The 14,567-nt window shown below is 46.7% G+C and overlaps 1 protein-coding gene across 2 annotated transcripts; it reads left to right on the plus strand.

Moving 5' to 3' along the window:
• The first annotated feature begins 2,486 nt into the window (after positions 1 to 2,486).
• Positions 2,487 to 11,983, plus strand: fam151b (family with sequence similarity 151 member B). 2 transcript variants are annotated; one of them, XM_071352200.1, is made up of 6 exons: positions 2,487 to 2,787; positions 3,206 to 3,331; positions 3,559 to 3,718; positions 5,415 to 5,635; positions 5,795 to 5,930; positions 10,241 to 11,983. In XM_071352200.1, exons 1-6 carry the CDS (start codon positions 2,658 to 2,660, stop codon positions 10,386 to 10,388), a joined length of 921 nt encoding a protein of 306 aa, XP_071208301.1. In that variant the 5' UTR covers positions 2,487 to 2,657; the 3' UTR covers positions 10,389 to 11,983. The 2 variants fall into 2 exon arrangements, with proteins under 2 accessions (XP_071208301.1, XP_071208300.1); XM_071352199.1 differs by lacking the exon at positions 10,241 to 11,983 and adding an exon at positions 9,693 to 9,768 and having other exon boundaries at positions 2,503 to 2,787.
• The last annotated feature ends 2,584 nt before the right edge of the window (positions 11,984 to 14,567 follow it).

The following is a 14,567-nucleotide window of genomic DNA, read 5'->3' on the forward strand; positions in this document are numbered from 1 at the left end:
GTTACATTACAGCCTTATTCTAAAATAGATTGATTAGGGGTAAAAACTATTTAATCTACACACAATACCTCATAATGACAAAGCAAAAACAGGTTTTTAGACATTTTTGCTAATACATAAATATAAAAAAAACTGATATCACATTTACATAAGTATTCAGACCCTTTACTCAGTACTTTGTTGAAGCACCTTTGGCAGCAATTACAGCCTTGAATCTTCTTGGGTATGGCGCTACAAGCTTGGCACGCCTGTATTTGGGGAGTTACTCCCATTCTTCTCTGCAGATCCTATCAAGCTCTGTCAGGTTGGATGGGGAGTGTTGCTGCGCAGCTATTTTCAGGTCTCTCCAGAGATGTTCGATCGGGTTCAAGTCCGGGCTCTGGCTGGGCCACTCAAGGACATTCAGAGACTTGTCCCCGAAGCCACTCCTGTGCTGTCTTACCTGTGTGCTTAGGGTCTTTGTCCTGTTGGAAGTTGAACCTTTGCCCCTGTCTGAGGTCCTGAGTGCTCTGGAGCAGATTTTCATCATCTCTCTGTACTTTGCTCCGTTCATCTTTCCCTCGATCCTGACTCGTCTCCCAGTCCCTGCCGCTGAAAAACATCCCCACAGCATAATTCTGCCACCACCATGCTTCACCGTAGGGATTGTGCCAGAATTCCTCCAGACGTGACGCTTGGCATTCAGGGCAAAGAGTTCAATCTTGGTCTTATCCTTTAGTCCTTTAGGTGCCTTTTGGCAAACTCCAAGTGGGCTGTCATGTGCCTTTTACTGAGGAGTGGCTTCCATCTGGCCACTCTACCATAAAGGCCTGATTAGTGGTGCTGCAGAGATGGTTGTCCTTCTGGAAGGTTCTCCCATCTCCACAGAGGAACTCTGGTGCTCTGTCAGAGTGACCATCAGGTTGTTGGTCACCTCCCTGACCAAGGCCCTTCTCCCCGATTGCTCAGTTTGGCTGGGTGGCCAGCTCTAGGAGGAGTCTTGGTGTTTCCAAACTTCTTCTATTTAAGAATGATGGAGGCCAGTGTTCTTGGGGACCTTCAATGCTGCAGACATATTTTGGAACCCTTCCCCAGATCTGTGCCTCGACACAATTCTGTCTTGGAACTCCACGGACAATTCCTTCGACCTCATGGCTTGGTTTTTGCTCTGACATGCACTGTCAACTGTGGGACCCTAGACAGGTGTGTGCCTTTCCAAATCATGTCCAATCAATCGAATTTACCACAGGTGGACTCTAATCAAGTTGTAGAAATATCTCAAGGATGATCAATGGAAACAGGACGCACCTGAGCTCAATTTCGAGTCTCATAACAAACGGTCTGAATACTTATGTAAATAAGTTTCAGTTTTGTATTTTTTTAAATAAATTTGCACAAAAAATTCTAAAATCCTGTTTCGATTTTTCATTATGGGGTATTGTGTGTAGATTGATGAGGAACATTCTTAATTTAATTCATTTTAGAATAAGGCTGTAATGTAACAAAATGTGGAAAAAGGTAAGGGGTTTGAATACTGTCTGAATGAACTGTAAATACTGTATATATATATATAGTGGTGAGGTTTTAATGGGTGTAGGGTTAGTTGGTATAGTGGTAAGGTTTTAATGGGTGTAGGGTTAGTTGCTATAGTGGTGAGGTTTTAATGGGTGTAGGGTTAGATGGTATAGTGGGGAAGTTTTAATGGGTGTAGGGTTAGTTGCTATAGTGGTGAGGTTTTAATGGGTGTAGGGTTAGTTGCTATAGTGGTGAGGTTTTAACGGGTGTAGGGTTAGTTGCTATAGTGGTGAGGTTTTAATGGGTGTAGGGTTAGTTGGTATAGTGGTAAGGTTTTAATGGGTGTAGGGTTAGATGGTATAGTGGGGAGGTTTTAATGGGTGTAGGGTTGGTTGGTAGGGCAATTTTTATTCCCTTTTCCCATCCTTTTAACTTCCCTTTTGTGTCACAAAGTCTAATGAATTCACATGCCAGAACAGTAGGCGTAAACACAGTGCTAGATAAGAGAAATAGATGCCTCACACAATACTGAGCTGACACGGTAAAAATCTGTCATTCTGCCCCAGAACAAGGTAGTTAACCCACTGTTCCTAGGCTGTCATTGAAAAAATGATTTGTTCTTAACTGACTTGCCTAGTTAAATAAAGGTAAAATAAAACATTTTTACCTTTCAATTGGTTGCGATCCGCAAATACAAATATAAAGAAGAAGAATACCAAACACGGAAGCGCAGCTCGATTGCGCTTAGGACATTGCACTCATTACATCTGGTTGGCAAGCATGTGAATGTTTTGTGTCTGGAGTGTATGGTCGATGAAATGGTGGCGCATGTGTTGTTGTAAGGATGTTGAAGAGAGGGAAAGATTGAAGTGTAGGGTCATTGAGGTTGGATGGCGTTGGACTGGATTTTGGGGATGAGGGAGGGTCTATTAGAAGTTAGTAGGGCTCTTTTTATTTTCTCAGAAGTACTGAGTTAGGTAGGATTTAGAAATGTTGTAAACCGTGATTGACCACACACTCCAGCACAGTAGGTGGCGGCATGCACCTTTAACGTTGGTTTGCGGACCGCCAATACATCATAGAAGAAGATGATCACGGAAGCGCACTTTTGAACAAAATCAGCTTTGCTACTGCAGTATTTCGCATGCATTTTGCAATATTTGATGGCTGTTTTAAATAGCCCAGCTTTAAGCCGTTTATTTCGTGCACGAGTTATTGTTCTTATATTGACTTGCGGCTTTGTATTGTGTGTCGTCTGGAATTTGGAGTCTAAAACGCCAGAGATATCCAAAGGTAAGCTGGCATGCTAACGTTTTCTAAACGCACTAACTTACTCTCTTGACTATGATTGCACTTACTATAGTTGTCAAGAGTCCAGCATTACTGTTACACAGGCTTATAATAGGCTAGTTTAATGTATTGTGCGTAACAGTAACTAGCTATGTTAATAGCTGACTGTAGCATAAGCACATTGTATATGCAGGTAGCCTAGTGATTAGACTGTTGGACTAGTATTTTTTTTTTTTTTTATCTTCTTGAAATCTGATTTTAAACCTAACATTAACCACACTGCTAACCCAATGCCTAACCCTAAGTTTAAATTTCAGACCTAAAAGCAATTTTTGTGTTCATGAATTTTTTACGATATAGCCCATTTTAACTTTGTGGCTGTGCTAATTAGTGACAACCCATATTTCTTGTCCATGTCTAGAACTGATGACCGACCAGACTCTGGGGTATTTTCTCAGCCAGGGGAAGATACAGGTGAAGGATGCAGCACATATTGAATGGGCTCATGCTGCCAACAGCAAGAACAAGATCACAGAGGCACTACAGAGTAAGACCACCTTGGATGGAGAGAGTTAACAAATAATTGGAGTGGATATGGTTGTATTCATTATGTTGCTCTAAGCTGCCTGTCTTTACACAGGCCCATTATTCCTATAGAGATGTTATATAATTCTGTGGAAAGTTGGGGCTCTATTAGAAATGCATAAGTGTGGTTGTGAAGATGCAGGTCATCAATTCATTTGCTTATTCTGTATTTCCTATCCGTACACCAAGGCTCCGCCCACATGATAGAGGCAGACATACTTCTGAGGAGTCACGACCCTAAAGAGCCAATCATGGCCCATCCTCCTGAGACCGACAGTGATGTCACGCTGCGTGATTGGCTGAAGGAGGTCAAGGCATCAGACAAAGGGATAAAGCTAGACTTCAAAAGGTGAATGATCTTTCTACTAATTTTTGTTTAGTACTTGTTATGCTTTTTGTTATATTTAACTCGCTATAGATGTACCCTCGTGTGTGTATTACCTGTAAGAATGATAGAGTATCGTACAACCCGTCATAAAGTAAGTAGCCTTGTCTGAGCCTGAACGGCACATAGTGCAGGAGCTACCACCATTCATAGACGCTAACTGTTTGAGTGCCTATTGACGATAGTATCTTCTGACTGGGGGAGTTTTGTTAAGAACCCCGTTGTGGCGCAGTGCTTGAGGCGTCACTACAGATCCGGGTTCGATCCCGGGCTGTGTCGCAGCCGGCCGTGACCGGGAGACCCATGAGAAGACACCCAATTGACCCAGCGTCGTCTGGGTTTGGGGAGGGTTTGGCCGGCTGGGATGTCCTTGTCCCATTACGCTCTAGCGACTTCTGTGGCGGGCCGGGTGCATGCACTCTGACACGGTCGCTAGTTGGACAGTGTTTCCGCCGACACATTGGTGCACAGAGCCGATTTTATGGACTAAAAGCTACACTGAATAAAAAAATAAACGCAACATGTAAAGTGTTGGTCCCATGTTTCATGAGCTGAAATAAACGATACCAGAAATGTTCCATGGGCATAAAAAGCTGCTGATTATCAATAATCCAATTAAACAGTATGATAATTACACAGGTGCACCTTGTGTTGTGGACAATAAAAAGCCACTCTAAAATGTGCAGTTTTGTCACACAACCCAATGCCGCAGATGACTCAAGTTTTGACAGAGCGTGCAATTGGCATGCTGACTGCAGGAATGTCCACCAGAGCTGTTGCCAGAAAATGTAATGTTCATATCTCTACCATAAGCCGCCTACCAAGGTTCTTTTAGAGAATTTGACAGTACGTCCAACCGCCCTCACACCCTCAAACCACGTGTATGGCATTGTGTGGGGGAGCGGTTTGCTTATGTCAACGTTGTGGTATGGGCAGGCATAAGCTACGAACACAATTGCATTTTATCGACGGCAATTTCAATGCTCAGAGATACCGTGACAAGATCCTGAGACCTATTGTCGTGCCATTCATCTGCCGCCATCACCTCATGTTTCAGCATGATAATGCAAGGCCCCATGTCACAAGGATCTGTACACAATTCCTGGAAGCTGAAAATGTCCCAGTTCTTCCATGGCCTGCATACTCACCAGACATGTCACCCATTGAACATGTTCTGGATGCTCTGGATCGACGTGTACAACAGCGTTCCAGTTCCCGCCAATATCCAGCAACTTCACACAGCCATTGAAGAGGAGTGGGACAACATTCCACAGGACACAATCAACAGCCTGATCAACTATGTGAAGGAGATGTGTCGCGGTGCATGAGACAAATGGGGGTCACACCAGATACTGACTGGTTTTCTGATCCACGCCCCTAACTTTTTTTTTTATAAAGGTATCTGTGATCAACAGATGCATATCTGTATTCCCAGTCATGTGAAATCCATAGATAAGGGCCTAATGAATTTATTTCAATTGACTGATTATGAACTGTAACTCAGTTAAATCTTTGAAATTGTTGCATGTTGCGTTTTTATATTTTTGTTCAGTATATTTCGGTGGAGATTTTCCAGGACCAGGGTTAAATTGCGTCCAGGAAACCGTCCGTATAATTTTCTCTGTCAGTTTTGTGTAATTCCATTGGTTGTTCATCCCAGCCTGGCAGCGGTCGCTCCATCAATGCTGTTATTAGACAAGGTTCGGGCTGAGCTCCGCGGTCCTGTGTGGATCAACGCTGACATCCTTCCAGGCCCTGGAGGCAAGGCCACACCCCTTGACCCCAAAGTCTTCCTGGAGGCAGCTGTGACCCCTGGTTCCCATGGTGATGTTCTCTCCCTGGGCTGGACAACGGGCTGGACTGCAGATACACACAACCCAGGTGAGTTACCTGAACACGGATGAGCTGGTGTTTACGTCATAGCTATCGTGGCTGTAGTCATTCATCTTACCTGGTAAATATAATTTGCAGGTATAATGTTTAATAACATATAAGTATGTAGGAGCCTTATGATGTCTTAATAATTTCTCTGCCCCATAGGGTACAGCTGGGAGATGGTGAGGGAGATGGAGGCAGTGTGTCGGACCCTAAGTCATCCGGTCACCTTCCCTGTCAGAGCAGCCCTCCTGGCCCAGTCATTCTCCCAGCTACACTGGCTTCTACAGCAATCAGACAGGTTTGATTTTATTTAACCTTTTATTTAACTAGGCAGGTCAGTTAAGAAGAAATTCTTATTTACAATGAAGGCCTAGGAACAGTGGGTTAACTGCCTTGTTCAGGGGCAGAATGACAGATTTTTACCTTGTCAGCTCGGGGATTCGATCTAGCAATCTTTTGGTTACTGGCCCAACGTTCTAACCACTAGGCTACCTGCCTCCTCCTTTAACCACTAGGCTACCTGCCTCCTCCTCTAACCACTAGGCTACCTGCCGCCCCCTCTAACCACTAGGCTACCTGCCGCCCCACTAGGCTACCTGCCTCCCCCTCTAACCACTAGGCTACCTGCCGCCCCACTAGGCTACCTGCCTCCCCCTCTAACCACTAGGCTACCTGCCTCCTCCTCTAACCACTAGGCTACCTGCCGCCCCACTAGGCTACCTACCTCCCCCTCTAACCACTAGGCTACCTGCCGCCCCACTAGGCTACCTGCCTCCCCCTCTAACCACTAGGCTACCTGCCGCCCCACTAGGCTACCTGCCTCCCCCTCTAACCACTAGGCTACCTGCCGCCCCACTAGGCTACCTGCCTCCCCCTCTAACCACTAGGCTACCTGCCGCCCCACTAGGCTACCTGCCTCCCCCTCTAACCACTAGGCTACCTGCCGCCCCACTAGGCTACCTGCCTCCCCCTCTAACCACTAGGCTACCTGCCGCCCCACTAGGCTACCTGCCTCCCCCTCTAACCACTAGGCTACCTGCCGCCCCACTAGGCTACCTGCCTCCCCCTCTAACCACTAGGCTACCTGCCGCCCCACTAGGCTACCTGCCTCCCCCTCTAACCACTAGGCTACCTGCCGCCCCACTAGGCTACCTGCCTCCCCCTCTAACCACTAGGCTACCTGCCGCCCCACTAGGCTACCTGCCTCCCCCTCTAACCACTAGGCTACCTGCCGCCCCACTAGGCTACCTGCCTCCCCCTCTAACCACTAGGCTACCTGCCGCCCCACTAGGCTACCTGCCGCCCCCTCTAACCACTAGGCTACCTGCCGCCCCACTAGGCTACCTGCCGCCCCACTAGGCTACCTGCCGCCCCACTAGGCTACCTGCCGCCCCACTAGGCTACCTGCCGCCCCACTAGGCTACCTGCCGCCCCACTAGGCTACCTGTCGCCCCACTAGGCTACCTGCCGCCCCACTAGGCTACCTGCCTCCCCCTCTAACCACTAGGCTACCTGCCGCCCCACTAGGCTACCTGCCTCCCCCTCTAACCACTAGGCTACCTGCCGCCCCACTAGGCTACCTGCCTCCCCCTCTAACCACTAGGCTACCTGCCGCCCCACTAGGCTACCTGCCTCCCCCTCTAACCACTAGGCTACCTGCCGCCCCACTAGGCTACCTGCCTCCCCCTCTAACCACTAGGCTACCTGCCGCCCCACTAGGCTACCTGCCTCCCCCTCTAACCACTAGGCTACCTGCCGCCCCACTAGGCTACCTGCCTCCCCCTCTAACCACTAGGCAACCTGCCGCCCCACTAGGCTACCTGCCCTCCCCCTCTAACCACTAGGCTACCTGCCGCCCCACTAGGCTACCTGCCTCCCCCTCTAACCACTAGGCTACCTGCCGCCCCACTAGGCTACCTGCCTCCCCCTCTAACCACTAGGCTACCTGCCGCCCCACTAGGCTACCTGCCTCCCCCTCTAACCACTAGGCTACCTGCCGCCCCACTAGGCTACCTGCCTCCCCCTCTAACCACTAGGCTACCTGCCGCCCCACTAGGCTACCTGCCTCCCCCTCTAACCACTAGGCTACCTGCCGCCCCACTAGGCTACCTGCCTCCCCCTCTAACCACTAGGCTACCTGCCGCCCCACTAGGCTACCTGCCGCCCCCTCTAACCACTAGGCTACCTGCCGCCCCACTAGGCTACCTGCCGCCCCACTAGGCTACCTGCCGCCCCACTAGGCTACCTGCCGCCCCACTAGGCTACCTGCCTCCCCACTAGGCTACCTGCCGCCCCACTAGGCTACCTGCCGCCCCACTAGGCTACCTGCCTCCCCCTCTAACCACTAGGCTACCTGCCGCCCCACTAGGCTACCTGCCTCCCCCTCTAACCACTAGGCTACCTGCCGCCCCACTAGGCTACCTGCCTCCCCCTCTAACCACTAGGCTACCTGCCGCCCCACTAGGCTACCTGCCTCCCCCTCTAACCACTAGGCTACCTGCCGCCCCACTAGGCTACCTGCCTCCCCCTCTAACCACTAGGCTACCTGCCGCCCCACTAGGCTACCTGCCTCCCCCTCTAACCACTAGGCTACCTGCCGCCCCACTAGGCTACCTGCCTCCCCCTCTAACCACTAGGCTACCTGCCGCCCCACTAGGCTACCTGCCTCCCCCTCTAACCACTAGGCTACCTGCCGCCCCACTAGGCTACCTGCCTCCCCCTCTAACCACTAGGCTACCTGCCGCCCCACTAGGCTACCTGCCTCCCCCTCTAACCACTAGGCTACCTGCCGCCCCACTAGGCTACCTGCCTCCCCCTCTAACCACTAGGCTACCTGCCGCCCCACTAGGCTACCTGCCTCCCCCTCTAACCACTAGGCTACCTGCCGCCCCACTAGGCTACCTGCCTCCCCCTCTAACCACTAGGCTACCTGCCGCCCCACTAGGCTACCTGCCTCCTCCTCTAACCACTAGGCTACCTGCCGCCCCACTAGGCTACCTGCCTCCTCCTCTAACCACTAGGCTACCTGCCTCCTCCTCTAACCACTAGGCTACCTGCCTCCTCCTCTAACCACTAGGCTACCTGCCGCCCCACTAGGCTACCTGCCTCCTCCTCTAACCACTAGGCTACCTGCCTCCCCCTCTAACCACTAGGCTACCTGCCGCCCCACTAGGCTACCTGCCTCCTCCTCTAACCACTAGGCTACCTGCCGCCCCACTAGGCTACCTGCCTCCTCCTCTAACCACTAGGCTACCTGCCTCCTCCTCTAACCACTAGGCTACCTGCCTCCTCCTCTAACCACTAGGCTACCTGCCTCCTCCTCTAACCACTAGGCTACCTGCCTCCTCCTCTAACCACTAGGCTACCCTGCCGCCCCAGGACGTCACAGAAAAGCCTCTTTCCAAAGAGAGACGTTGCAACAGAAGTGATTCCGTGGGCCGCGCTTGCATGATAAGAAACCTTGCCCAAGTGTTGAACAGCTAGGCTTTAGCTCAGAGGGCTAACCCAGTTTTGTGGAGCACAGACTTGTGGTTCAGATGAGCAACAGGTCAGAAAGGTTAGCAGGAGTCAGTAATTATGCCTGACTGTTGGACAACAGTGGTTTGATTAGGATGTGGTGCGCCTGCCTCGGTTCACTTTAATACATTCTTTCTGTGGCACAAAGCTCCACACTAATCCATGTCCTCGTCTCTATCCGTCCACTACGCTCCACTCTTTATTCTATCCCTCTATCCCCTGCCCTCCACTATATCGCTTCCATCTGTCCTCTACTCTCTCCTCTCTATCCCTCCAATGCAAATAGGGGGGCAATGCAAATAGTCTGGGTAGCCATTTGATTAGCTGTTCAGGAGTCTTATGGCTTGGGGGTCTGCAAGCTAATGATAACATCTTTCAGATCTAATAGCATGAGATCCCAGGATGTTGTCCCAGCCCTGCTTAAACACCTGATTCTACTAATCAGCTGCTCCCAGCACTTTTTGTAGGCAAAGCACATTTCAGTGACCAGCCGACAGAAAATAAAGATCTGTGATCTGATCCTGTCTTCTGTTCCCTCTCCTAGGTACAGCCTGACAGTGTGGATAACCCTGTCTTATCTGTTTCCTCTCCTAGGTACAGCCTGACAGTGTGGATAACCCTGTCTTATCTGTACCCTCTCCTAGGTACAGCCTGACAGTGTGGATAACCCTGTCTTATCTGTTCCCTCTCCTAGGTACAGCCTGACAGTGTGGATAACCCTGTCTTATCTGTTCCCTCTCCTAGGTACAGCCTGACAGTGTGGATAACCCTGTCTGTTCTGTTTCCTCTCCTAGGTACAGCCTGACAGTGTGGATAACCCTGTCTTATCTGTACCCTCTCCTAGGTACAGTCTGACAGTGTGGATAACCCTGTCTTATCTGTACCCTCTCCTAGGTACAGCCTGACAGTGTGGATAACCCTGTCTTATCTGTACCCTCTCCTAGGTACAGCCTGACAGTGTGGATAACCCTGTCTTATCTGTTTCCTCTCCTAGGTACAGCCTGACAGTGTGATAACCCTGTCTTATCTGTACCCTCTCCTAGGTACAGCCTGACAGTGTGGTAACCCTGTCTTATCTGTACCCTCTCCTAGGTACAGCCTGACAGTGTGGACTGGCCACACTGATGTCTTAGTTGTAAAGGACCTACTGCCTTACAGGAACGACATCGACAAGACCAGGATATATTACGACCTGCTGGACTCACAGAGGGCACAGCTCAGAGGACTAACAGGCTACTGATCTTGTGTTATTAAAAAAATTATTTCTCTATTTGTCTCTCTGCATTGTTGGGGAAGGGCCCGTAAGTAAACATTTCACTGTTAGTCTACACCTGTTGTTTATGAAGCATGTGAGGAATATTTGATTTGATTTGATAGCCCCCCGGGCCTTATGATCTCAAAGGTCAAAACTGATCCTAGATCAGCACTTCTGAATATGGGCCCAGAGCTCAGAAGACTCCTAGTCGTGAAAGGACAACGGTTGTACACCCTATTCCCTTATGTAATGCTCTACTTTTGATCAGAGACATAGGGACCAGTGCTTTTCAATCAGATGTAAGGAATGGGGGTGCCAGGTCTGTGAAAGGAGTCCGATGACACTGATTCTAAGCTAAACTAGTTGAAGAGGACTTTAGCAGACTGTATTTTACTGGAGTTACACAAGACCAATGAACTATTTAATAACCATTCAGAAGTCAAAGACAATAGTTACCATTTCTGAAGTGAAATCAGGGCCACATTCAGGATCACAATGTAGCAGAATGTTTTGTTTGAACAAAACACTTACCTAGAACATTTAGCCCAAAACTATTTTTGATATCAATGTGTTTTTCAAATAAAACATTATATTAATATGTTATATATGAATAAGAACAGGGCAGAATGCTTCAGGAAACAGTGCTTCGAAAGTGGAAAAGTAAGCCCACTAGCAAGGCATTGTGGTCATTTTATAACAGCTGATGATAACCAGAAATAAGGGAGTAATATATCTCATAGTAGTATATGTGAGTTTCTCTTTCAAACAATCCCCTGGCCTTGTAACGTTGCACAGCTAATAGCTAATGTTAGCCAAAGCAAGCTAACTAGCTACTGATGGTGCAACCCTAGCAACAGTACAGATGATGATAAATTCAGGCCTACTGTACATTTTACTGTAGAAATTATTGTTGAAAACAAGACTAGGTTGGAACTGTTGCTGTTAAAATACAAGTAATTTTTATTCTGAACTGCAATAACCTGAAGCAAGATACGTTTTGAAGCAAACACACACACACACAGTTCTGGATTGTTCATCTACAGCAGGAAGCGGCCTCCTGCCCGACTGAGATAGCAGTAGATGTTCTGGTCCAGTTTGGTTCCACATGCCTATGTGAGTCAGGGTTCTCTAGTACAGAAACAGTGTCAATGCTGAGCATGACTTCAGTGTTGCACTGTCTAAAGCAGAGTCCAGAATAGACATGCTTGTTGAAAACTTCCACCAGCCACACACCTCTCATTAGGACTGTGTGTGTGGTCTGTGTGATGTGAACAATCAGTTTATTCCAGTTCAGAATAAAAAAATATCTATTGTATTTTAAGAGCAACAGTTCCAACCTAGACTTTCTATCAACAATAATGTATACAGTAAGATGTACAGTAGGCCTGAATATTTTTTTAATCTGTACTGTTACTTAGGGTTGCACGATCAAACAGCCTGTGTGTTCTGTTTATATATCTGTGTGATGTGATCAATCAGTTTATTCCAGTTCGGAATGAAAATGATTTATTGTGTTTTAACAGCAACAGTTCCAAACTAGACATATGTTTTGAATGGAGAAAAATAAACATGAAAATATATTTATGGGTATTTCATTGTTATTTGTTTGTCTATATTAGATTTTTTTAGGCATAAGGGCAATGAAATGTACCAATATTTACGTCTAGTTGCATATTTTCCTGAGCTTGGGTCCCAGGAAAACTGAATTTGTCATTTGTGTCCCAGGCTGAAAAAGTTTAAGAACCTCTGCGTTATATTATATATTAATGTATTATATTAATACCTTATATATGAAGACATTATATTAATACATATTATATGAAGATATATATTATATTAATAAATCATGAATATGTTATATTACATTATTTGACTACATTATGTATATTAATACATATATATGAATACATTGTATTATATGAATACATATGAATATATTATATTAATACATTATATATGAATACATATTATATTAATACATTATATATGAATACATATTATATTAATACATTGTATTATATTTATACATATTATATTAATACATTGTATTATATTTATACATTATATATAAGATGACACCCTTGAAACTTCCTGTTCAGCTTAAAAATACGTATTTAATTAGCAATGAAGGAGCACAACAGAACACGTGAAAGGTAACACAACTACCTCGTCAAATGGTGTACAAAACACCCCTGTTGAGTAAAATGTAAAGACAATAATTGGATGCTCTGAAATTCTTACTAATCACTTTAAAGCAGAACATTGCTCCTTATAATCAAGAAGCTTGATCGCCTTGTTTTCATTTTTTGGTTTTCGTTCTTCCCTTTTGACGCGTACATTTTCCTTAGTGAGTTTGATCTTCGACAGTCAGAGGAGTTCGCTTGAGTACCAGATGTGTTTGTTCTGTCTTGCCAACTCCGTTCAGTCTGTCAGTCAGTCAGAGAATGATTTAGTTAGAGAATGCCCCACTTCCCCCTTCCCTTTGAAGATCCTGTCTTCTGTCCTTGTCAGAGAGTTTATAGAATTCAAGGCTTCCAACAAAGTTCACTCCAATTCATTCCATGTGTTAAAAGTAGGGCTGGGAATTGGCAGGGACCTCACTATACGAGATTATCATGACACTTAGGTGCCGATACGATATGCATTGTGACTCTCACGATTCTATATGTATTACGATTCGATATTGCGATTTTTATGTCCCAAACATTGCTCACTATACTCTGAGTATACCAAACATAAAGAACACCTTCCTAATATTGAGCTGCACCCCCCTTTGCCCTCAGAACATCCTCAATTCGTCAGGACATGGACTCTACAAGGTGTCAAGTGTTCCACAGGGATGCTGGCCCATGTTGACTCCAATGCTTCCCACAGTTGTGTCAAGATGGCTGGATGTCCTTCGTGTGCTGGACCATTCTTGATACACACGGGAAACTGTTGAGCATGAAAAACCCAGCAGCGTTGCAGTTCTTAACACACTCAAACCAGTGGCCCTGGCACCTACTACCATACCCGGTTCAAATACACTTAAATCTTTTGTCTGGTCCATTCACCTTCTGAATGGCACACACACATAATCCATGTCTCAATTGTCTCAAGGCTTAAAAATCCTTCTTTAACCTGTCTCCTCCCTTTCATCTACACTGATTGAAGTGGATTTAACAAGTCACATCAATAAGAGATCTTAGCTTTCACCTGGTCAGTCTGTCATGGACAGAGCCGTTCTTAATGTTTTGTACACTCAGTATATGTCTGCTGCAGAGGAGGCTGGTGGGAGGAGCTATAAAAGGACGGGCTCATTGTAATGGCTGGAATGGAATTAATGGAACGGTATCAACCACATGTAAACCCTTTATTTAATTCCAGCCATTCCAATGAGCCTGTCCACCTTTTAGCTCCTCCCACCAGCCTCCTCTGCTCTGCTGCAGAGAGACAAGAGAGCCATGGGGAAATTCTTTATGATACGGCATGGAAATCAAAGTGCTGAGAACATGTTGGCTCACTATTTAAAAAGAAGATGGAGAACAAGCTACAGGATGAAAAATACCGGCGTTTTGGCGTTGGTACAGTCGACTAGCGCAAGCTAATGCTACCAGGCAAAGAGTATCGATGTAATATCGTCCCAAAATAATATTGCGTTGTAACTATAGATTAAAAAAAATAATAATAATCACATCACTAGTTAAAAGCATTTCTGTCTGTTGTGTCATGCAATTTCTGCATCTCAGGCTTCAAACGGAGATCGATCGATTAATTAATCAAAGAAGAGCGCCAATCGTTATTCCTTCATGAGCTTGATGGAATGACACGTCTGGTTGGCAAAATAAGTGTAATTAAGCACATTGAAAAAGCTGGGAAGAGCAATAAGTCTTCTGGTAAGAAGTTATTTGTTAACAATGTCATGGTCACACAGCAGCACGATGTCATGGTCACACAGCAGCACAATGTCATGGTCACACAGCAGCACAATGTCATGGTCACACAGCAGCACAAATGTCATGGTCACACAGCAGCAACAATGTCATGGTCACACAGCAGCACGATGTCATGGTCACACAGCAGCACGATGCCATGGTCACACAGCAGCACGATGTCATGGTCACACAGCAGCACGATATCATGGTCACACAGCAGCACAATGTCATGGTCACACAGCAGCACGAT

This window comes from Salvelinus alpinus, chromosome 19 (assembly GCF_045679555.1).
Source record: "Salvelinus alpinus chromosome 19, SLU_Salpinus.1, whole genome shotgun sequence".
NCBI lineage: Eukaryota > Metazoa > Chordata > Actinopteri > Salmoniformes > Salmonidae > Salvelinus > Salvelinus alpinus.